The 23,123-nt window shown below is 61.2% G+C and overlaps 3 protein-coding genes across 8 annotated transcripts; 1 reads left to right on the top strand and 2 right to left on the bottom strand.

The window, feature by feature from the left end:
* Positions 1–109: 109 nt before the first annotated feature.
* Positions 110–11,198, bottom strand: PLEKHG5 (pleckstrin homology and RhoGEF domain containing G5). Of its 5 annotated transcripts, none has more exons than XM_086860921.1 (22): positions 10,934–11,198; positions 9,039–9,115; positions 6,964–7,078; positions 6,690–6,792; positions 6,549–6,609; positions 6,352–6,443; positions 6,139–6,275; positions 5,914–6,062; positions 4,161–4,346; positions 3,816–3,986; positions 3,643–3,738; positions 3,511–3,561; positions 3,251–3,400; positions 3,063–3,173; positions 2,847–2,996; positions 2,634–2,771; positions 2,343–2,462; positions 2,109–2,241; positions 1,927–2,039; positions 1,692–1,846; positions 821–1,615; positions 110–713 (listed from the first exon to the last, which is right to left on the bottom strand). In XM_086860921.1, exons 1-22 carry the CDS (start codon positions 11,064–11,066, stop codon positions 704–706), a joined length of 3,246 nt encoding a protein of 1,081 aa, XP_086717047.1. In that variant the 5' UTR covers positions 11,067–11,198; the 3' UTR covers positions 110–703. The 5 variants fall into 5 exon arrangements, with proteins under 5 accessions (XP_086717047.1, XP_086717050.1, XP_086717048.1 ...); XM_086860924.1 differs by lacking the exon at positions 10,934–11,198 and adding an exon at positions 10,361–10,689; XM_086860922.1 differs by lacking the exons at positions 9,039–9,115; positions 10,934–11,198 and adding an exon at positions 7,841–7,879.
* A 2,332-nt stretch (positions 11,199–13,530) lies between these two features.
* Positions 13,531–18,640, bottom strand: NOL9 (nucleolar protein 9). The gene is given in 13 exon segments (XM_086860626.1): positions 13,531–13,732; positions 13,734–13,841; positions 14,165–14,298; positions 14,718–14,895; positions 15,219–15,330; positions 15,413–15,698; positions 15,844–16,005; positions 16,746–16,843; positions 17,277–17,373; positions 17,598–17,736; positions 17,848–17,975; positions 18,130–18,355; positions 18,426–18,640. Coding segments are annotated over 13 exon segments (1,884 nt in total). The 5' UTR covers positions 18,618–18,640; the 3' UTR covers positions 13,531–13,708.
* Positions 18,641–18,723: 83 nt separating this feature from the next.
* Positions 18,724–23,104, top strand: TAS1R1 (taste 1 receptor member 1). 2 transcript variants are annotated; one of them, XM_086860625.1, is made up of 6 exons: positions 18,724–18,902; positions 18,972–19,275; positions 19,595–20,356; positions 20,685–20,897; positions 21,095–21,215; positions 22,101–23,104. In XM_086860625.1, exons 1-6 carry the CDS (start codon positions 18,748–18,750, stop codon positions 23,024–23,026), a joined length of 2,481 nt encoding a protein of 826 aa, XP_086716751.1. In that variant the 5' UTR covers positions 18,724–18,747; the 3' UTR covers positions 23,027–23,104. The 2 variants fall into 2 exon arrangements, with proteins under 2 accessions (XP_086716751.1, XP_086716750.1); XM_086860624.1 differs by having other exon boundaries at positions 21,092–21,215.
* Positions 23,105–23,123: the final 19 nt, after the last annotated feature.

Below are 23,123 nucleotides of genomic sequence, written 5' to 3'. Positions count from 1 at the left end.
GCCCCAGCCCCCTCTTTGTCCCAGTGGGGCTCCCTCAGCCACGCCGCACCCAACCAGGTGATTCCCGGCCTTGGGTGCCGCTGAAGCCAAAGGAAAGGCGAGGCGGACATGAGCGTGCACCAGCTGGTTTTATTGCTCAGCTGGGACGTGGAGTGCAGTTTAGCATGGGGGGGCAGCCGGGGCTCTGGCCACCGCGCATGTCCCACCGTGGCTCCCACACTCCTGTCCCACGTGCTGCCATCCACTGCCACCCCACAGGGCAAACCTGCCTCAGCCCTGCACCATCCTCTCCTGCCACCAGCCCCAGCCTCCTCCCTGCACTGTCCACAGCACCGTGCCACCGGCACCACCTCCCTCTCAGCACCTTCCCCACCCACCACTGCCGACGTCATCATCCATTCCTCGCCTGCAGGAGCCGACCCACAGTCTCCCACAGCCCCCCACAGCCCCAGGGCCCCCTGCCCGACAACCCTCATGTCTGTGGACAAGGGGTTCAGCACAATCCACGTGCCATGTCCAGCCCTGCACCGCCATGCCCAGGACACGTCCTTGCCAAGGGGACTGATCTACATCCCCATCCATGTCCCCACCAGAGTGGCATCCCAGTGCCCGCTCTTCCCGGCCCCGGCATTATGCTACGGTTAGAAGCAGGAGAAGCTCCTTGGTACATCCATGCATCTGTCCTTTTCCACACCAGCAGCTCTCAGACCTCCCTGCAAGACACAGAGCGAGGAGAGATGCCTTCAGCACTGGGACTCAGTCCCTGGGAAGGCACTGGAAGGGCTGGGGCATCCCCCAGGAGCAGGCAGCATGTGCTTACGAGGCTGTCAGCGTGGAGTTGAGCAGCAGCGTGGTCCGGATCCGGTACAGCTGCGCCAGTGTCAGCTTGCGGTGCTGTGCCGACTGGGGGTCTGAGAGGGTTCGGCGGGCAGGAGGTTGGGGGTCACGCCTGAGCTCCCCTGGAAGGGATGCTGCGCTCTCAACTGGCTCCTCTGGCTCTGAGAGCTCTGATGTGGAGCTGCCACTGCTGCCGGGGGCAGCCAGAGGTGCAGGATCTTGGCTAGTCCGGGGGGAACCAGCACAGAGGTCAGAGAGGCTGCGGCTTTGGCTTAGGGGGCCTGGGGAAGTGGGGGATAGGAGTAGGGGCAAGCTGGCCTCTGACTTGGACTTAAGCACCCTGGCCGGGCAAGGCAGGAGCTGCACGGGTGTCCGGCGGCGCAGCCGGGGAGAGGCAGGCCGTGGAGCTGGAGGGGCCAGGGAGGGCCCCTGCCCCTCCTCGGCCGTCCCCTCTGGCTGCTGGCCGAAGTCCCGCAGGGAGGCAGGTGAGAGCGTGCCGTAGGCGCTGTCGATGGAGGACGAGCGGCAGCCGCTGCCTGGGGAGGCCGTGCCATGGGCCAGAGGAACAGGCAGGGCGCCTGCAGGCAGCTCCTGGGTTGGGGTCTCCACAGAGGTGGGGGTCTCAGCAGAGGTGCCAGTGCTGATGGAGGTGCTGGTGCTGACAGAGGAGCCATCTGAGGTTGAGCTGAAGGGTCCTGTGTCCCAGTCTGGGGAGGAGAGCTCGTCGCCACCGTCTGCTGTCACCATGGCAAGCGTCTCGGTGGAACCGTCGGACGGGCTGTGGAGGCAAGAAAGTGAGGAGGAGAGCCTGTGCCAGGCTGGGGCTGTGCAGGTCCCTCCCTTCTGCTCCCTACCACTGCTGTGAGTCCGGGCTGGTGCTGCTGTGGTGCAGGATGGTAGGTGAACTGGCAGCTGAGGTGCCACTCTCACCGTCATCCTCCTCATCCTCCTCATCCTCCTCTTCCTGCTCCTCCATGCGCCGGCGCTGTCGCAGCCGCTGCAGCAGGTTCTGGGAAGGGAGAGTCATCAGAGAGGAACGGAGTGTGCACAGGGCATGCAAGGGTCCCCCACCCACCCACGTGCCCTCACCTGGGCATTGCGCACTGCCTCGACCCAGCTGCGGCACAACTGCCCGTTGGTTTGGAAGGTGTAGGCGGCAACAGCACTCCCCAGCTCGTTCAGGTAGATGAGGAGGAAGGAGCCTGTGGGTAAGGGCTGTCAGAAGTGTTGAGGGGCTTCCCTGTAGTCCCCCTTATGCCCGGTGCTCTCACCTGGGTCTCTGAGCTCCCGACAAACCACTCTGTCCACCAGCAAGGGCTGCCGGATCACCTTGGTGCGCTCAGCCTTCTTGAAGGGCTTGGTGATGAGGAAGAGGTCGGTGAAGAGGAAGCAGTAGACATCCATCTGAGGGTGAGAGTAGGGCCATGGGCACCAGTCAGTGCAGTGAGTGAGGGTGAGTAGGCAGGGGCTGGAGCCAAGACCTCCCTGTCCCCTGCAGTCCTCACCTTGCTGTCTTTACCTTCCCGCATCCTCAGGCTGCCCTCGAGGAGGAGCTGCCGGGTGTCCTCTGGGGAGGTGCCAGGGATGGGAGCCGTCAGGTCCAGCCGCAGGAACTCCTTAAGCAGCTGCCAGAAGCCCCCAGTGTCAGCATGGGGTGCACGGGGTAACATGACATAGGTGCCATGGCATGACATATCATGGGGTAGCTTGGCATGAAGTGACGTAGCACAGCAGGATGGCAGAGCAGTGTGGCAGAGGGTAGCATGGAATGGCATGGCATGGCATGTCCAGCCTACCTTGTCCACCTCGTCTGTGCTGCCCTCTACCACCTCGTAGGCATCAATCCGGCTGAGGATGGCGTCCAGGCGCTGCCGCTCCTGCCGCTGGCGCATCCGCGAGTTGACGTCGTTGATGAAGCGCTCCACAGAGCTGATCTGTGCCAGGAGTGGCAGTGGGTATGAGGGGCCAGGGGCCACCGACCCTGCTGTCCCCCAGCCCTTATCCCTTACCATGGCAGTGATGGCATCACGGGCGCGTGGGTCATCCGTCTTTTTCAGGATAGACTTGAGGAGCAGCGGGTACTTGGTGAGGCGCTGGTGAGGTTTCACCAGCATGTCACTCAGCTTCAGGCGGCTGCACTGCTCCTGCTTCTCGGCCCACTGTGGCACACAGGCATTAGCACCGGCACTGCCCCGGCACCAGCCCCGTCCCTGCCCTCCCCTTACCGTCACATAGGTGCGGAAGAGCTCGCTGTCCCGCAGCAGGGCTCGCATGTACTCCATGCAGCCCTCCTCCTCCATGCAATACCGCACATAGGGCTTGAAGAGGGACCCGAACTGGGGGACACAGTGGGGTCACCATGCAGCACACAGAGTGGCATGGCTCCCCACCGTGGCATGGCATCCCCACTCACCATCTTGAAGCCATCAAAGAAGTCAATGGGGTCAAGCAGTGCCCCAGTCCGTCGTGCCTTGGCCAGCACTGAGGCCATGACACTGCGCCACAGCTTGCAGTGCAGCCGGATGATCTCCCCAATGTTGCTGAAGAGCCGCTCAGCATCCACCTGTGGGGTTGAGGTGGGTGGTTCTGGGGTGCAGCACCTCCACCCTGCAGCATGGCCAGGCTGAGGACCCATCACTGCACACCCTGTCTCCTGCAGGTCCCTCCACTCACCTCACAGAGCAGCCCTGACTCCTGCAGGTTCACCAGGCAGGAGAGGAAAAGCTGTGGGGAGAGAATGTGGAGCCGGTGAGCTACAGCCACAGCCCCCAGCCCCAGCACGGTGCAGCAGCTGCCAGCACTCACATCAGTGATGACTTTGAGGTTCCGGATGTAGGTGGCCTCTGTGTGCAGCAGCTCCCAGATGGCTTCCTGCTGGTGGCACTGCCGGCGTGACAGAACCTGCCAGGCTGAGTGTCAGCGCTGTGCCAGGGCTTGGGCAGAGCCCCCGAGGCTCCCTCCCCAGGCCGTGTTCCTACCTCTGTGCCCTGAATGATCTGCTGCCAGCTGTCTTCCAGTGTCAGCCCAGCCTCGTCCCCATCCTCCTCCCAGGAGTCACGGTCAAAGCAGAGCTGGGGCGGCAGCTTGGGCAGCCCGAAGGTGCTGTAAGCGTGCAGCCTGTTCACCAGCTGCTCCAGTTTCTCGGTCTCCTGGCCAAAAGCGGGGGAACAGAGCGGCTGGGTAGGGGCCAGTGGGCATGTGCCACAAGCACCCCACCCTGCCTGTGGAACTAGGGTCTTGAACCCCAGGGGGACCCGTCCCAACTCCCCTGCATAGCCACAGGCAGTTCCCACAGCCCCTCCCCATGCCTGCATCCCACATACCCGCCCGAAGGAGCCCGTGCTAGTCCCGGAGCCGAAGAAGCCACTGAAGCGGCTGGCAGCGCGGTTCTTCCAGGTGTCAGTGCCATTGGTGGGCAGAGAGCTGCTGCCGTGCAGAGCTGGCTCGGGGCTGGGGATGCTGGTGTCCCCCAGGAACTCTGTTATGTTCTTCCTTCGCCGTCCCGGAGCCTGCAGCGGGGACAGCCAGCGTCCCCAGGGTCAGTGTCCAGCACTGTGGCCATGGCACTGGGATGGGGACAGCAGCCTGGCTGACCTCGAGCACCGTGGGACAGACAGACACCCAGATGGCAGCCCCGGGCAGTGGGGTTCCCTGGCCATGCTCCCCTGCCCGCACTGACCTGCCTACCTGCATCCCGGGGGTGCAGGGCCCCGGGGGTGCAGGACCCCGGGTGCTGCCTGGCCAAGCCCGGCCGGCCATGGACAAGCGGCCCAGCAGCGCGGGGGCTCAGGGCATCCCGAGGGTCGCAGCACCCGGCCGAGCCGCCCGTCCAGCCGCACTCCCGGCTCGGACCGCAGAGCCGGGGCCGGGCAGGCTGTGGCCGAGCTCCTCCGAAACAAAAGGAGGTGGGGCCAGCGCCGAAAACCTAATTTCCCTCCTCGGCAGATAAGCTACCAGAGCTGAACAATTCACCGGCGGAGATCAAAGCCCCCCGGCTGGTCGCGAGAGCTGGGTCACGGCCAAGCGGCTCCCGCCGCCCCGGGCAGCGCTGCCCCGGCTGCTCCCTGTGTGTCCCCGGGGCCGGGATGCGGCCGCTGCCATCTCCTCACCGCGGCACAAAACGCAACAGCGTCGGGGCTCCCTGCCTGCCACCAAGCCCTGGGAAGCGACATGCTGTTGCCACCGGCGCCAGCACGGCCCCCCACCCTGCCACGTCTGCAGAACCCAGGCGGGAAGAGCTGCTACGGGCACCATCCCCGTTACTCACTGTGCTGCCACTTCTCCAGGTGCCCCGGCTGCTGCCACCAGCCCCATCGCCTCGGTGCCACCTGGGGCCCACCTGCCCCCAGGAAGGTGGTCGGGACCGAGACCCCCACAGAGGTGGCTGGTTGCCTGCTTGTCCCCTGGCCCTGCTAGAGCCTTGCCGTTCCTGCAGCCAGGCATCATAGTGCTGGACACGGGTGGCCACTAGCCCTGGCCATGCAGCCAGTTTGACACCCTCAGGGCCTGCTGGCACAGGAGCAAGCACCGTGTCCCCCTGGCCGGACCCTGCAGAGCTGCTCCCTGCGGGGCTGGCACTCTGCTCCCGTGGGAGCAACGCCCAACCCGGTCCCACGCCTTATCTGGGGCCAGGGTCCACGGGGCAGGACAGAGCTGCTGTGCTCAGCAGCTGCCAGGCGCCACAGCGAGAGGAGGGCCAGCAGCCAGGGCGAGTCCCAGGGCTGGGGTGGCACCGAGTGGCAGTCACCACGGGGGCCCCCAGGGCTCCTGTTTGCCTTTGCTTTGCTGCCAGCCTGTACCTGGCACAGCCAAGGGGCTGGTGCCGCTGCTGTAGCTGCTACGCTACCATGGTGTAGCCAGCACAGCACAACACAGCACAGCCAGTGTGGCACAGTCAGGAGAAAAAGTGGGACTTGGAGACTCCAGGGGGATATTCAGCCCACAAAGCCATGGAGAAGACACCATGTTGCTGCCCCGTGACCCATCTTCACCAGAAAGAATGGCTATGGGGGGGATCATACATGCTGTCATCCTGTCCCAAATTCCTCCCTCCCCAGAGCCAGCACTGTCACTCACCAGGCTCTCAGTGCCCTCCCGGCGTCCTGGCAGTGGCTCCAGCACTGGCCCAAGGAATGCAGCACTGCTGGCAGGGTGCAGGATGGGCAGGCTGGCTGACCTGGCATCTCGCACTGCCTGCTCCACCTTCAGCTCATCCCCAGGCTTGGCTGTGAGAGCATCAGGTTGTCAGTGTCCTCTGGGAACTCTGGAGCAGCCAAGCCTCCCCCCGGGCCCCCGCAGCACCTTTCACCCGCAGGTAGTGTCCCCCGAAGCGATACGCCTCGAACTGCAGGGACAGCGGCGTGTGGGACTGGTCCAGGTAGATGTCCACTTTGCCCAGCTCGATCGCCTTCCTCTCAAAGACTGGCAGCAGCACTTCCCTGCAGGACACAAGCCCCACATTTGTCTCTGCATCTGTCCCCACATTGTCCCTTGTCCTGTCCCCAGCAGACTCACCCCAGTGACTTCTTCTTCACCGCTGGCACAATCTCTGCCTCGATGTCGATGCTAAGGTCAAACTTCAAGGTGAAGCACTCCTTGCTGGGGTCCTGGGGGCAGGTGGCAGCTGTTTGCCCAGGGGTCCCTCCCTCCCTCCCACCAGGGCCATCCTGCTGCCCTGCTGAGTGCCCCAGGGAGAGGGGTCAGTGCCTTACGTCCGTGTGCCTGCGCCAAGCCTTCTTCTTGGGCAGCTTCAGCGCTGAGCTTCTGCGCTCCCTGCGGGCACAGGGAAGGCAGGGTGACAGGGATGCCGAGGGCTGGGGCTGCACACAAGCTGTGCAGGGCTAGGGGCTCACCCTCTGCTCTCTGCCGGACCCTCCTCTTCCTCCTCCACATCAGAGGCAGGGCTGGTGCGCGGGGGGCACGAACGTGTTGACATGTTGCGGGCCAGGATGGAGCCTGCAAATGGGTATTGAGCTGGGCTGTGACAGCTCCCCCAGCCCCCTGTTGGCTCCCACTCCCATCCCCGAGTTGCACCGGCCCCAAGCGCACTCCATCACTCCCGGCCCCGCGCCTCACCGCTGCCGCAGAGCCGCGGGAGCAGCGGTGCCACAGCTCGGTCCAGCTCACCTTGTGGGGACAGGTCACAGCGGATGTGGCCATCGAAGTGCATGGCGCCATGGGGGCGGCCGTGGCAGAGCTCACACGGGCTGAGGGGGCCGCTGCACTCTGCGTGGTGACATTCCTGCGGGGACACGGGTCCATCAGGCAGGGCCAGCCCGGGGCTGCCAGCTATGGCATGTTGACAGGAGGGATGGCCAGCACCACGAGCAGCAGGGGTGACCGCTCGTCCACCCCAACTGCAGCTGGCACGTTGTTCACAGGGAATGCTGAAGCCAGAGTGGGCACAGGGAAAGCAGCATGACCAGGACACGGCCATGTAGCAGTGCTGTAAGGGCACGGTGACGATGAGCTTCTGCACCACAGCTCCCCTCCCTGCTCCACCGCAATGAACAGAGACCCTGGGACACCTGCACATGCCGAGGCTTGGACACGGAGCTGCGGGACAGCCACCTGCACCGTGGTACCAGCACCTCAGCAGCGGCCCAGGAGGCCGCCCTGGCACCCCACAGCCCCTTTGTGCTGACGAGAGCCGTGTCCCCGTGGCAGGACGGAGGAAGCGAGTGTCTGCAGCCAAACAATGCTCCAAGCCGGCGGGTTTCCTCCGATTGTGTGCGGCCACGGCCGCGGCCCCAGCCCCTCCAGGCATTCACAGCGGGTTATTTTTAAACCCCGGGCCAGGCCCCCAGCACAGTGCACAGCCTGTGTTCCCTGGCCGCTGCCCGTCTCACTGGGGCTCCTACTGGCTCCGCTCCTGGGGACTGTGGTGCCGCCGGTCACCGCTGCACGGCTGACACATCCCCGTGCCCGTCTGGGACCCCCACCGCCCCTCTGCACGGGGAGGGCTGCGAGGGTGCTGGGAGGAGACAGCCCTGCCCGGGCTTGCCTGCAGTACACTGCTGTTCCGGGGAGGAAGCGCCTGTGCAGCTCCAGCCGCCCCCACTTCCTGCCCTCCTTCCTCCCGGCGCTGCTGAGGTCAGAGCTGACGCGCTCCCACCACCCGCGCTCTCTCCCGGGGGCCGCTGGCCCCTCTGCAGCACCCCCTGCCATCCACGAGTGTCCTGTCCCAGGCCTCGAGACAGCCCCGGGACACCCTGGACCCCTCAGCCCTCCTGCTTTCCCACCGTGTGTCCCATCATTAGCGTTGCTGCCATGGTGGCCATCGTGACACCTGCATGTGGGAGCATGGCCGCGGGCTCCAGGCAGTGCCCGCAGCTGGCACTCACTCAACGAGATCCCCTGGGACCCTTGGCAGCCGCCCCAGAAGGATGCGGGGCTCCTCGTGTAGCCTGTGCCAGCAGCTCATCCCTGGGCTCATCCCCACAGGAGGGGCCAGGCGGGATGACCAAACACAGCTCTGCCCACCCCAGGGATCAGCTCCTGATCCCAGCCCCTCGGAACTCCCAGCACAAGGCAGCTCCGCCGCCCCTCAGCAGGTGCCTCTCAAAGCGAGGGGGATCGCGATTGTGCACCGTGACACGGCAGGATGAGCCCCCAGCCTGGCCAGCCCCCCCCGCGCTACCTGCCAGGCACCATCAGGGCTCTGGTGACAGCGGCCGGGTGTCCTTCATCGCTCTCGGCAGTCCCAGCTGCGCTCCTGGGCAGCTCCAGCCCAGTGCCACGTGTGCCCCAGCAGCAGCGGCCCTGCCAGCCGGCTGTGCAAACAGCACCGCGGCACACCCCGCCGTGGCCCGGGGACACCGCTCGCGGCCCCGCTCGCCAGCCCCGGGGACTCGCCGGGAGCCAGGGCGCGGGTCCGGCCCGGCTCCGCACAGCGCCGGAGAGAAGGAACCGAAATCCGCCCTGGCTCCGCTTTAGCGAGAGCGGGGACAGACTGGCTGTGGTCGATTAGCCCGAATCACGGCAGCTTGGGGAACCGCATAAACTGCGCTGTGCTGTTAAATGCCAGCAGAACCCTGACACCAGCAGGGAATGCACACCCGGCACGGCAGACCAGGGGCTGCCGAGCAGGGCAGGGGCCCTTCAGGGAGCGGCATTTTGGGCAGAGCTGTCCGCTGTCCCTTCTCACCCCCGAGACCCCAGGCAGCAGCTGCCCGGCTCTGCCCCCACCCCGCAGGACCCACCTTGGCCGCCCTCCTCTCTCCGGCACAGTCGGGATTCCGGCAGTGAAGCTCTGTCTCCTCTTCTGGGCACGGCTCGGCTGTGGAGAGAGGAGGGTCAGTGCCTGGGTGCTGTGGTGAGCCCCCTCCGGCGTCCCCCACACCAGGAATCCGGGTTTCAGAGTTCGGCGAAGCACTCGGGCTCAGCCCGCTCCTGCCCGCCCCACAGCTCATCCAGGGGAATGGATCCCCATGCCCAAGAGCCAGTGATGCATCCCCGCCGGGGAAACCTCAGTGACAGAATCCGGCGCCTCCTGCTCAGCACCCCAGGGTACAGGATGAGGACACGGACCTGTCCCAGCTTCCTTGGGGCTGGCACGGCCTGAGGCTGCAGCAGCAACACTGAATCTGCCGCTGTCAACCCCCAACGGGGCTTAGGAGCCACTTTAAGCTTTGACAGTTAAATCGGCCTTAGGGACAAATCCTATTTTGAAGGCTTTTGTTATGTGTCGAACCTAATCATTTAAAAATAACAGACTCCGGGCTGCTCGCCGCGGCCAGCGAGCAGTACAGACACCCTCTGGCAGGACAGCCCCTCTGCAGGCAGGGATGCGCCCTTGGGAGCTGCCTGCTGGGCAGGGATGTGCCGAGGGATGTGCCGAGGCCAGATGGCACGGCTCTGCCACAATGGCACGGCTCTACCACAATGGCTCTGCCACAATGGCACGGCTCTGCCACAATGGCACGGCTCTACCACAATGGCACGGCTCTGCCACAATGGCACGGCTCTGCCACAATGGCACGGCTCTACCACAATGGCACGGCTCTGCCACAATGGCACGGCTCTACCAGGTGCCACGGCTATTATACCAGGCACAGGGACTTCCCCGCAGCACCGCTTCCCTCTCTCGCATCCTTCCTGCCAACAAAAACATCATCCACGCCGACCCAAGCGAGACCACGGCCAAGGCCGGGGTTAGAAACAGTCTGCGGGATAAAACAGTCTGCCTTTTGATGCAGCGCTGAAAAAAATGTTGCTGCTGCCTGGGGAGGGGGAAGCAATTCGGAACGGTGCTGGTTGCTCAGGCTCCCATCCGGGAGGCGATCCCGGGGCTGCTGTGGCACCGTGGACGCTGCTGGATGACGGTGCAGGAGCGGCCGGGCAGGGCTCCGGGAGCAGGGCTGGGAGCACAATGAGGCTCTGTCCCCGCGGCCGCCCCGCAGCGCCCGCCGGCCCGCCCGGCCCCCGCCCCCCGCCCTGCCGTTTCACTTGACCTATCGGGAATAATAACGGAAACAAATAACAAATTCTTTCATGCGCCCAAGGGAAAGTTTTCCAAACTCACCAAAAACTAGAGGCTGGCCGAAGCGGCCGGCGGGATCAGCCCCACGCCGCAGCCGCCGGCACGGCCAGAGCCGACCCTGCCCGCGGGTCACACTTGCACCAGGGCCTGGAACACCCGGGCTGGCAGCTCCTCGCAGGGAGCCCCGCTTTGTGGCAGAGGCAGGAGCGTGTCCGGGTCCCCACCAGACACTTCGGGGGTCGCAGGAGAGATCCTGTCCCCATCAGCTCCTCTCCTCGCCCGGTCACCTCCTCCTTCTCCTGCTGCCGGCTGCGCTATCGCACCCGGCGCTCCCGGTGACGGCAAACGAGTTTTGAAACCGGATCGTCCTTGCGGCGGAGCGCAGGGCAGCGGCAGCCGGCTGCTCCAGACGCCTGCCCGGGCCGGGGGGAGCGGCGCCGGTGGCACGGGGAGGTTTGCTGAGCGCTCCCCAGCTGCACCTGCAGCGCTCCCACGGCATCCCGGCGGCGCCCAGGAGCTTCTCCCAAACCCCTCACCCTCAGCCAGGGCTGGAGGCTTTGGGCAGCCGCGCTCAGCCACAGCCTGCCGGTTGCCTAAAGCCCCCCAGCCACCTACCCCCGAGCTCCTCGCTGACGTCCGGGCTGGAGCTCCAGGAGAAGCGCTCCACTGCCCCGCACTCCAGCCCCGCCAGGCCGGGCGGCAAAGCCTCCAGCTCGTAGGCACCCCTCTTCCTCCAGTACAGAAACATCCTGGGGCTGCGGCCGGGGGCCGTGCCCGCCCCGACGGGGCCACCGGTGGGACTAACCAGGGGAGACCAGCTCCGGCTTTAAGAGTGGGTCCCGGTCTCTGGACAAGCGGTGCATTGAGGCCGGCGGCAGGAGCCGCGGGGCGGCCGAGGGTGCTGCTGGAGGCTGCCCAGCGCCCGCGCGGGGGGCGCACAAAGGGCCTTTCTTCAGCCTCCTACAGACATTGCACAAATTTCACTTTCCACCGTCTATGGAAGACATTCGGCCACGGAGACAAGACGTGCTTGTGATGGAAAGAATCAGCATTAAGAAGGGGGCTGTTTGGCGGCTCTGCCGTCCGCCCGGCTTTTGAGGGGGCAGGAATGCGCCGCCCCGAGCTCCGGTTGTATCCCAGCGCCCGTGGGCACACGGGGGCCCTCAGCCTGCATAGGGAAAACCAAGGATCTTCAGGGAGATTTTCCACCTGCTAATCCAAGAAAACACCAGATAGGGCTTAAACCCCACAAAGACAACAAAAAATGGCACCTTCATCCTGCCCCATGCAAAACTGCCAGGCCAAGACCATCCCAGCCTCCAAACTCATCACAGCATCTCCTCCAGAGGCACCAGGTGCTTCTCAGAGTTGTTGATTCTAGGCATCCTTTGCCAGAAATTCCATCAGAAATCGCTGCTGCAAAGGTAACAGATGCCAATGTATTGCAAAATTAATCCTGCTTGATTTTGTGCATCCTTAATATTTGAAGCGCTGTCACAGATTTCCCATTAATCACAGAACAGTGTTCTTGTTGGTGGGATGCTGCACCGAGGTTTATGCTCCAAAGCCCCCAGCCTCCCCGTTGTCCCTCTTCCCCTCAGGGAGCACCAGAAGGCAGTGAGGTTCTGCTTTCCCGAGGCTGCAGCGTTCATCTCTGGGCCGCAGCAGGCACTGGAACCTTGTGCCCCCCCAAATGGCCCAAAACAGACACTTGCAGCTCAGCACACAGGGGTTACTCACTTGTCCCCTGGCTCTGAGGGACGGATCCATTGCCCTCAGCCAGGTGAGGTGGATGCTGGGGGCCTGGTAACAACACCAAGGGAGATGCTTGGCCATGGTTCTTTTTGTGTTCGGCATTTCTCCCACATGCTTTGCCCATCTCACCTTTCCTGAAGCTTTTTCCTCCCACTCCCTTGTGACTTTGAACTCCTGTCTCACCCTGCCTGGGATGTTCCCCCTGGCTGCACCACAGCCCCTTTATTTATTTTAGCCACTGTTCAGGCCACAATGCTGGCCAACTTCTTCCTTTGCTGCCAGACCCAGCCATATGGGGATAATTAGGCCTGGATTAAGTTTAACTCTTTACGAGACTGCAACACTGCACAGCCCCTTGCAGCTCTTCTCCAACTCTGTCCCCTCCTCACCTCTCATCCCAGTTTGTTTGTTTACAGCTGCTCATTCCTGGAGTTCTAGGAAATCTCTTCCCCAACCAGATAAAAGCAATTTTGCAGATTACTCACACCCACAGCAGCCACCAGCCAAAAAGCTCTGGCCCCAAGTGGTGCACCACATTCCTCCTTCCTCTGCTTCCGTCCTTCCTCCACAGACCTTGCCCAGGGGATTTGAAAGGGCACTGGGCTCAGGGAGCTCCAGACTCCAGGGCTGGACTGTTCCCCAGTCTGGGCTGAGGCAGAGACATGCCTCATTTTGCAGGAGCTGCTGTTGGAAGCCAGGCTACTTTTGCAGCCACAGACCCAGTAAGAGCTCAGCATGCTGCTATTACCCATAAAGAATCGTTCTCTCCAAAAAGTCCTCAACTTGACCCGAGGCACTCAAGCCTGTGCAACTCCCACCACTCCTGTCTTCCCCTGGGAGCAAATTACTAATTGAAAAAGGACTGGAAAGAAAGTTCTTCTTGTGTCCCAGTGGGGCAGAGCAGGTGAGGTCAGGTAAGGCCACACACCTCAGTGCTCCATGCAGCACCTGGGTGACAAGTTCCTCCCCAATCCCACCCCCTTACAGCCTCTATCCATAGCAAAGTTCCTTAGAGCTGGGGACACATCAAGCCAGCCCAAGCTGCTCCCAAACCGTGCTCAGGGCAGAGCTCACCCTGGAGCACCAGAGATGCAGCTGGGACAGCACAAGGGAGGAGGCAGCAGTCCCAGTGGACAGACAGGGTGGGCTGTGACACTGCAGCACTGGGTGGCTCCATCTTTGTCACTCAGGGGGACAGGGACCCCCTTTGGTGCTCCTTCATTCCCCTCTCCCTGACCAGCAGGACACCCAGAGCTGTGGGTCAGCCACGGTGCCAGAAGCCCAGCAGGGCCCTTCCCCAAACCCAGGGGACAGTGAAGCTCTGCCCAGGGCACTGCGGACTGCTGACACACAGAGCTCCCCGAGGGCCAAACAGGCAATGGGAAGAGGTCCTGCATGTGGAATGGCAGCTGCCCTTGGCTGTGACAGCCTCGGCTTAGGAAAAGATCCAAACCAGCTTAATGTTTACCATAGATATTTATTACAAAACACCAAAAAATACAAACTGAACATAGAAAACATTATCAAAACCGGCCCACTGTAGCATCTACCTCTGCAGGGCCTCTGCAGCACCCAGAGCTCATGCAACCACCTGAGGTCTTACATGAACAAACCCTGGCTGAGCACCCAGAGGCTTCAAGTATAATCACACTCAAAAGGGGAACTCCCTCTTCTTCAAATGCTGCTTCTTCTTCCTCAGTTTCCCTGAGCCCACGATACTGTAGTTGTAATCGGATGTGACGTAGGGGATCTCTCCCTCAATTCCTTGCTGGAAAATGGGAAAATTAAACCAGAAACAACTTTTAAGAACTTGTACCATCAGCAGAGGTGGAAGCACATCCCTCCCCAGGCTGACAGAACTGATGGTGGGAAGGACCCAGCTATCACCAAACCCCACTTTGGCATCTGAAACATGAGCAGAACATTCTGTTCTCCCGAGGTTTCCGTGCTTAAGGACAATTTCCAAGAGAGATAACCATCTGCTGATGCCCAGGCATCTCCCAGCATGCATGAGCCTCAGGAATAAGAAAATGGAAAACCTGCCAGCCAGCTGCAGCTCAGCCAACTCCCACCCCTCCCAAGAGCTCCTACCTGGCCCACAAGCACACAGTTAGGAATGGCAATGTTCCCAAGGAGCAGACAATTCACTAGTCTCAGATTCTCTGGAGGCACTGGTGTCAGGATGTGGTAAAGCTTCTTCTCCATATCAACCCCTCGGACAATTCCTAAAAAGTAACACACGCAAAGCTCAGTCACTAGGTATCCCTGCTCACTGGCAGATCCCTACACACGACTGAGCACCGAAGTCCAAACTGGGACACTAAATTAAGTCACACAAGGAAACTGAGAAAACTACTGGAATTTTGCAAAAGCCACATGGAATCTGCTTTAGAGAAGGTGAAGTAGAAAGTGAGTCACTGTGGAGTTCTGAGAGCAGCTCTGAGTGGCACCATGCAAGGACATTCCCCACAGCTCTTACCACCTGTTAACCAAATTCCAAGGATTTTGCAGTACAGTCTCTAACAGCAGAGAATACACCACACTCATCCCACTTCTCCAGCTTGTTTTAGAAGAGTAATTCCATCAATCTGAAACTTGTCTGCCAAAACACGGCAGGTGAGAGGAGAGCTCCAGGTGTGCTCACCGAAGCCCAGGCAGTCGCAGATCGGAGTCTGTGTCAGCAGGACTGGCCCATCGCTCTGGCACCGGACTTCCTCCGGAATGCAGCACAGCCCAACCCAGCTGGCGTTCACTGCATACATGATGTTGCTGGGAGCAACATCTGTGTGAATAACCCTGACTGCCACAGCATTGAAAGGTACCTGAGGTGGTAAAGAGAAGAGAGAAAAGCGCTCATCAGTTCCACATGGATCGAGTTTGAGTTCAAAGACCCTGCTGAGTATAGACCTTGCACACTCCCACATCACACCTACACACAGGCACTATGGCAGGGCACACAGCACACATGTGCCACACCAACACATCGACAGAAGCCCTTCTTGCAGACACCCTAAATAGTCACTCTGCAGATTAGAGTGTTTATTCCTCTTCTGAGAAACATATGCAGTAGGAACAGAATTGCCCATCGCTTCAAGTTGGGCTCTCCGCACACCCACCCCCAAGCCAACCCAAAACGCTCCTTTACCTGATATGGCACCAGGCTGTGCAGGGGGAGCACAGCCCCAATGTCTGGGCTCTGCAGGTGCCCCAGGTAGCCCAGAATGGACATGTCACGCAGGATGCCGCTGTGCACTCGCCTGAAAGAAAAGCCCCGTGTCAAGGACGATGTGTGGTTCTGTTCAGCCCATGACCTCACAGAGCACTCAACATGCTACTTACGCTTCACCTGCCACCCCTGCCCGAGGGAATTCCGGGTGGACATAGAGCAGCTTGTGCTGTGGAGTTGACATGTCCTCCCCTTCGGGGTACTTCCAGCTCTCCACATCATCTGCTCCCAGCTGCTTGCACTTGGACTGCTGCTTGCCCTTGGTGTGCAGCCCGGCGCTGAAGTGGATATGCTCAGATGTCAGCGGGGGCATGGCCTTCCAGTCACACATGTCCATCTGAACAATGTGGCTGGGGGTCAACAGCCGGATGATATCAATGAGGAGCAGCAGCCCTTCACCTTCAGGAGCACAGGAAACACACAACTGCTGCTACTACTGCGACAGGTGCAACAGCAGTGTTACCTCAGCACAGACGTTCCACGTGGTGCTGTGCCACTGTTACCTCCCTCCCACACCTCTCCAGAGTACATTGACACCATTTACCTTTCACCCAGCCCATGGTGTTGATGATTAGAGGCACTTCCTTCTTGTAGCAGCTGAACACGTATTTCACAACATCAAGGTACCTCTCTGTGTCCTGCTCACAGCTGGTCTGGCCATAATACACCATCTTACGGGGCATCTGCTGGTGAGTGAAGGGGGGACCTGGCAAAGAGAGCACCGAACATCCAGTGCCTTCCTCAAGTCAAACCAAAACACTCCCGAGCCTGAGCACTCACATGCCTCCTCTCCTGAAATAACCCATGCTCTTCCCATGTGCCAATTGTCCTCCTTGCACATCCTGCAAGCAGGGGAAACTAGTCTGCCACTTGCAGGCTCAGAGTTTTGTTTGTTTTGGGTTAGTACTGGGTGTGTTTCTTTGTTTGAAATCACTGCTTATACACTTGCAAATCTTTGAAGAACAGTCTATGGCAAACTGGTTAAACAGCAAGCCAGCCTGGCCACATCCTTTAGACAGTGACCCAAACCTGCAAGACTACAAACACCAGCAGTTTCATGGGTTCTGTTTTTTCCACTCATCACAAACAGCCCCAAGTCCAATCATGGATTTCTCAAGCTAGTTTGATCTACAGATACAGATTTTCCCAATGAGACCTTTCACATCTGAACAGCAGAACATCCCCTGTGACTTAGAATGTACTACCACCTCTACAACATTATCTCTCTTTAAAGCAGGCAAAATGAGCAGAAGAACAGCTCCATGGTACTCAGGGAGCTTAAATGTAGGGACAAGAAAACTCAAAGAGCCCTTGACTTATTCTCTCCAGGAAACTCTGATGGCTGTGGTAGAAGCTTCCCCTGAAGCAGAGCCTCTGCCTAGAACACCCTGTTCATTTCAGAAAGAGAGCAGGCCTCTGGTAACTCAGGAGCAATGGAACACATACCCAGAATGGGCTCCGTGACGCTGCTCAGGGACACACACCCGGGCGGTGTGAATTCCGTCTGGCCAATGTCACACTCCATGTACTCAACCACGGGAAGGCTGCAGGGAGAGAGACTGTGTGTCAGCATCCACCCAAAGAACTACAGCACAGCCTCAACAGATCAGAAGCTTAATCTGATTTTGTTCCAGGTTGCAAAGCTAAAATTCATTAATAAAATCTCTCCTTCCCTCAACTACACTCGTGGTATGTTTTTAAGCATTCTAACTCCCCTACTCAACCCAAACTGCTTGGTGCCCAATGTGCTCACACACTCCAAGGCAGCAATCTAACAGTATTTCAACAGAAACGTTCAGGAGGCAACTTTTCTGAAATCACTCAAGGTAAGAATTCACATTTTTCTGAACTTCTGTTTAGAAGCTATGCACCTTCTATTTCTGATGGCTCTTCTGAGAGGCTTGTCAAACATCTGTTTTTCCTTTTTCCTAAATATCATGCAGCACTTAAAAGCTTGCAGAACATGGCAAGACTCACCGATTCAGTAACAGGTTAATTAAGTATCTGTTGAATGTTGATTTTCCAGTGCTTTTTGGTCCACACACCAGCACCACAGGGACACCTTCATCTTCCGCTAGAAAGAAAAGCAGAGTGTTAACTGGACTGATGCTGGCATCACCGACCCACCCTAGGCAATACCTAAGCTCTAGATGCATGCTCGTTATAGAGAAAACTGCAACACTCAATAAGCACGTGCTGGGCAGGGTACTCTCTCAACTTTAACTCATGAAAAGCCTCAGGAATTTTTGTTTTTTTCAGGCAACCAAAGCTCCAGTCTGTCCAAACGCCTGCACTCACCACAGCAGGTCTGGATCAGCTCCTCCAGCGCCAGGCACATGCTCTCCGACACCAGCAGCCCGCGGTCAGGGCTGCACTTCACGATGCCCACGGACGCCAGGACCGCGTCCTCTGGTGTGAAGCTAGACTCCTCCTTTTTCTAGGCGAGAGGGCGAGCACTCAGCACGGGGTGTGTGAGCCACGGCCTGGGCGCTGACAGGGCCGCCGCCGCCGGCTCTGCACGGGCGGTGCGGGCACCGCGCCGCCTCACCTGGGACTCGAAAAGCCGCGACAGCGGTGGGTGGCTCAGCAGGAATCGCGTCACCGGCGAGTCCAGGTGCTGCAGCAGCACCACGGCGCAGTCGGGCGAGAACCGTGCCATCACCTTCACCCGCGCCTCTGCAAGAGGCAAGCGCCGCCATCGCCCTCAGCCCCGCACCCGCCCGCGAAATGGCACCCGCGCGCTCCGCGGCGCCCCGCGCACAAAATGGCCGCTCCCCGCTCCGCCCGTGAAATGGCGCCCGCCCGCGCCCCCGTTCCGTCCCGCACTCACGGCGGGGGACGCGGTGCGAGCGCATGGCGGCGCGGGCGGCGGTGCGCAGCTGGCGGACGGCGGCCGCAGGCGGGCAGGCGCCGGGCAGCGCCTCCAGGCTGAGCGCGCAGTGCGTGGCCGGCGAGAAGACCGGCAGTCCCGGGTGGTGCGAGGCCACGGCGAAGCCCAGCAGACGGACGGCACCGTAGAGGCAGCGCAGGCGGCACTTGCCGGTGAAGGTCAGCGCCTGCAGGACAGAGCGGGCGGTCACGCTGAGCGGGGCGCGGCGGGGCCGGTGCGCTGCGGGCGCTGCTCACCTGCTGCGGCGCCAGCAGCAGCACGGCCGTGCCCTCCGCCGCCTCCACGGCCACCAGCCCCGGCTCAGTCGGCGGCACCATCCCGGTGCGAATGAAAGAGGCGGCGAACTCCCGCCAGGCCACCTCCACCCGGCTGGCGCGGGGCAGGCTGCGGGCCAGAGCCCGGCGGGGGCGGCTGCGCCGCGCGGGCATGACCGCCGAGCCTCCTCCGCCTCCCGGGGCCGCCCCTCGGCCGGCCCGGCCCCGCCCCGCCCGCCGGGCCCCGCCCGCCGCCGCCGCCCCGTTAAGAGCCGCCCGGCCGCGCCGCGCGGGCTGCCCCGCCATGCTGCCGCCCGCCCTGCTCCGCCTGTGCCTCTGCGCGGCCGCCTGTGCCGCCTCCTTCACCCTCCGCGGCGATTACCGCCTGGCCGGGCTGTTCCCCCTGCACACCGCGGCGCGCCGGGACGGCGCCAGCCTGCTCGTGCGCGGCTGCGACGAGTGAGTGCCCGCGCTGCCCGTGTCCCCAACGCGCTCTGTCCTCACTAACAACCTCTCTCGGTTCCATAGCGCCGCCTTCAAGAGCCACGGCTACTGCCTGTCCCAGGCCCTGCGTTTCGCCGTGGAGGAGATCAACAACTCCAGCACGCTGCTCCCCAATGTCACCCTGGGCTACGAAATCTATGACACCTGCTCTGAGCCTACCAACTTCCATGCTACACTGTGTGCCCTCGCTCGTAAAGGCAGGCATGATGTCCAGGTGCTCCCCAGTTTTCAACACTATGAACCCCAGGCTGTGGCTGTCATTGGCCCTGACAGCACCCGGCTGGCCCTCACCACAGCCGCTGTTCTCAGCCTCTTTCTTGTACCGGAGGTAAGTGCAATTCCTATGGCTGATGAAAAACGGGGATCCCAAGGAACGACGGTTTCAGGGAGGGTGGTCTCAGAGCTGAGGAGCCTGGTAATGCTGGAAATGCAGCCCCTCTGTGTGTGCTGTCCCAGGATCCTTCCCAGGCAGTCAGTGGGCTGGCTTGCCATCTATCACAGTTTCCTCCTGCTTCAGCACACTTGGCACTGGGTCTGCTGCTTGTCTAGCTCCAAGCCTTCCTAGGACAGGCTGCCTGTGCCATTGGCTCTCAGAGGTGCAGCTGCCTGGGCCAGCGCATCCCCCTTTCCCCTGGCTCCCTTTGCAGATCAGCTACGAAGCTTCCACGGAGTTGCTGAGCCTGAAGCGGCTGTACCCCTCTTTCCTGCGCACCATCCCCAGCGATAGGAAGCAGGTGAAGGCCATCTTCCAGCTGCTGCAGCACTTTGGCTGGACCTGGGTGGTGCTGCTGGGCAGTGACAACACCTATGGCAGTGCTGGCCTGGATGCCCTGCAGGAGCTGCTGACCGCAAGCAATGTGTGCGTGGCCTACCGAGGCACCATCCCCGCCAGCTTGGATGCCAGTAACCCCCAGCTTCACAACCTGGTCCGAATCATCACAGAAGTCAAGGTCAATGTCACTGTTGTGTTCTCCAGCAGAGAAAGTGTTCTGCCGTTCTTTGAGGTGGTGGTCCAGAAGAACATCACGGGCATGGTGTGGGTGGCCTCTGAAGATTGGTTGTTGGCTCAAACTATCTGGCAGGTGCCTGGCATCCAGACCATTGGGTCAGTGTTAGGGATGGCAGTTGAGAAGCCAGAGTCCACGGTGCTGGAACGCTTTGAAGCTTGGAAGGTATCAGAGGAAGGTGCTGTGGCTGAGTGTGCAGGTGGGGAATCTGTGGGGAACGCGAGGCTGAACTGCACGCAGTGCTGCACCGGCTGCCGTGCGCTCGCCACTGTCCCTGACATGTACGACGCTCAAAGCTCCTTCAACGTGTACTCGGCCGTGTATGCCGTGGCCCATGGCCTCCATGACCTGCTGGGCTGTGACTCGGGGGCCTGCAGCAAAGGCACTGTCTATCCCTGGCAGGTAAGAGCAGCCTTGAGGAAGATCCGTGAGGATCCCTTCCCACAGGGAAGGATTTTTCTGTTGTTCCCTAAGGTTTCCTGTCTTTCCCAAAGACCCTTGTGGGCTTCAGCTGCCCCTCACAGTCATAGCAGCCAAGACCTAGACCTAGACTCCATCCTAGGTCACTTGTTCCTCTACCACCAGCCCCTTACTGCATGGGATTTTCTGCAGATGTTGGGGGGCCAGAAAGCAGCTGCAGGACAGAGGAAGTGTCCTCCAGCACATTTCCCTCCCAATGGCAGGAATCGCACCATTCGAAGGGCTCCTTTCTTACTCTTCTGTTTTACAGCTCCTTCAAAAGATTAGACAAGTAAACTTCACCCTGTACAAGAGCCGAATCTCTTTTGATGCCAACGGGGACATTCATAAAGGCTATGACATTATCATGTGGAAGTGGAGGGGCCCAAACTGGGCTTCTCATGTCATAGGAACCTTCCGTGTGAACCCTGACAGGCTGAGCATCAACCCCAGCAAAGTCCTGTGGCACACAGAAGATGGCCAGGTACTGTTCTGCACCCAGGTCTTACTTATTGCTCACTTCTGAGCTGACTGCATGCCAATGCCACCAATTCTGGGGTGTTTCCTCATAGCAGGGCTAAACTGAGGACAGAGGCAGTGGGGGGGAGATGGTGCCAGAGTGCTGCTGAGCCGGAACTGTGCTGCTGCCTGCCAGCCTGACCCTGTCTGTGCTCCCAGCAGGCTCCCAGCTCAGTGTGCTCTGAGGCCTGTGAGCCAGGGGAGATGCGGCTGCAGCACAGCCGCCACAAATGCTGCTTCAGCTGTGTGGCCTGTCCACCAGGAACCTTCCTGAACACATCAGGTCAGTATACCCTAGGGTCTGCTCCTGCCCCTTCCTCCCCTGCCAGCATCCTACCTCCTGCTACTGTCTCACCATTCCCAGCCTCTCATCTCCTGTGGTCAGTAAAACCTGTGAGCTGACCTGAAGGCAGTGGGTCTGGCTCCTGTTTGCTTACCAGTGAGTATGCAAAGCCCATGCCCTGTGCTTTCCGGGGAGTACTGCCCACAGGTGAGCCCACCTGGGCAAAGAAAGCCTCTTTGCCTGCGGCCAGGGAAGGAGAATGTCCGGCCTGGTAGCTGCTCCCTGCACCGCATCCTCTGCCAGGGAAATTCAACCTAGTGGTTGCCTTTGTGCCACAGGTGGCACACGGGGCTTCCGCACTATGTGGTCACCAGCACCTGGCATATGGAAATGACTCCTGCCTGGGACAGTCCCCAGTAGTCTCCTGCCTCAGAATCACCAGCCACAATGACAAACCCCTGCCTGGAACTTAGTCCCATAACATCCTTAGCCTGTGGAGTGGACAGGGGCAGCTCTGGGGAACAGTGGGAGCAGAAAGCCCGTCTACATGGTACTGTCCCATTCAACAGCAACTGCTGCAGATCCTTCCCAGGTTACTGCTTGATGCACAGGCCCCTTCCCACCCACAGTCCCCATGGCCCTCAGCCTCAAAGCAGCTGAACCCCTGTCTCAGCCCAGGCCATGGATTTTGGCAGAGTCCACAGGGCGAATTTTCTTTTGGGAAAAGAGCCCCCTTTTCTACCCCGGGTCTGGGAGCGCCTGCAGGAAGGAGCAGGCACGATGGGTGAGCAGAGCCCAGAGGCTCTGGGGTAGGAGCCAGGCCCTGCAGCACGGCGGAGCTCTTACCATGTCCGAGGTGTGTGAGGTGTCCCACGTCCTTCACAGACCCCTTTGACTGCCAGGCCTGTGGCTTGGGCGAGTGGGCCCCAGAAAAGAGCGAGATCTGCTTCAACCGCACCATCGAGTTCCTGTCCTGGTCCGAGCCCCTCTCCTGGGTGCTGCTGTCCTTGGCTGTTCTCCTCATGCTGCTGATAGCGGCGCTGACCATCCTGTTCGCCCTGAACGCCTCCACACCCGTGGTCAAGTCTGCGGGTGGGAAGGCGTGTTTCCTCATGCTGGGCTCCCTGGCCTGCACCTGCAGCAGCCTCTTCTGCTACTTGGGGGAGCCCTCGCAGGTGGCATGCCTGTTGCGGGTGCCGCTCTTCGCAATCAGCTTCACCGTGTTCCTTTCGTGCGTGGCGACCCGCTCCTTCCAGATCCTCTGCATCTTCAAGCTGAACGCGCGCTGCCCTGCGCTCTACGAGGCCTGGATGCGGCGCCAGGGGCCGGTGCTGTTCGTGGCCGCCAGCACGGCGGCACAAGTGGCGCTGTGCGTGGTCACCGAGGCCGTCAGCCCCTCGGTGCCGCACCGGGAGTACGGCGTGCGGGACGAATGGGTGGTGCTGGAGTGCGCCCGGAGCTCCGCGGCCGACGCCGCCACCGCCTACACGGTGCTGCTCAGCGCCGGCTGCTTCGCGCTCAGCTACGCGGGCACGGACCTGCCCGCCGCCTACAACGAGGCCAAGAGCCTGACCGTGAGCCTGCTGCTACACCTGGGCTGCTCGGCCGCCGTGCTCTGCTCGCAGGGCGCGCTGCGCGGCCAGGCCGAGACGGCGGCGCGGGTGTTCAGCACGCTGGGCACGCTCGCAGCACTGCTGGGCGGGTACTTCGTGCCGCGGGCCTTCATCATCCTGCTGCGGCCGCACCAAAACACGGCCGAACACTTTCAGATGGCCATTCAAGAGTACACGCGCCGCCAGGCCGCCGCCTGAGCCGCGGGGCTCCACCCGCACCGCGCCTCCCCCGCCGCGGGGACCGACCCTCGGCCCTGCTCCGCCCCGGCCGCGCGCTCTCCGCCGTCACTGCCGG

The sequence above is a fragment of the Cyanistes caeruleus genome, chromosome 22 (assembly GCF_971803275.1).
Source record: "Cyanistes caeruleus chromosome 22, bCyaCae1.hap1.1, whole genome shotgun sequence".
Taxonomy (NCBI): Eukaryota; Metazoa; Chordata; class Aves; order Passeriformes; family Paridae; genus Cyanistes; species Cyanistes caeruleus.
The sequence above is the reverse complement of the archived record's forward strand: the minus strand, read 5'-3'. Positions and strand labels throughout refer to the sequence as shown.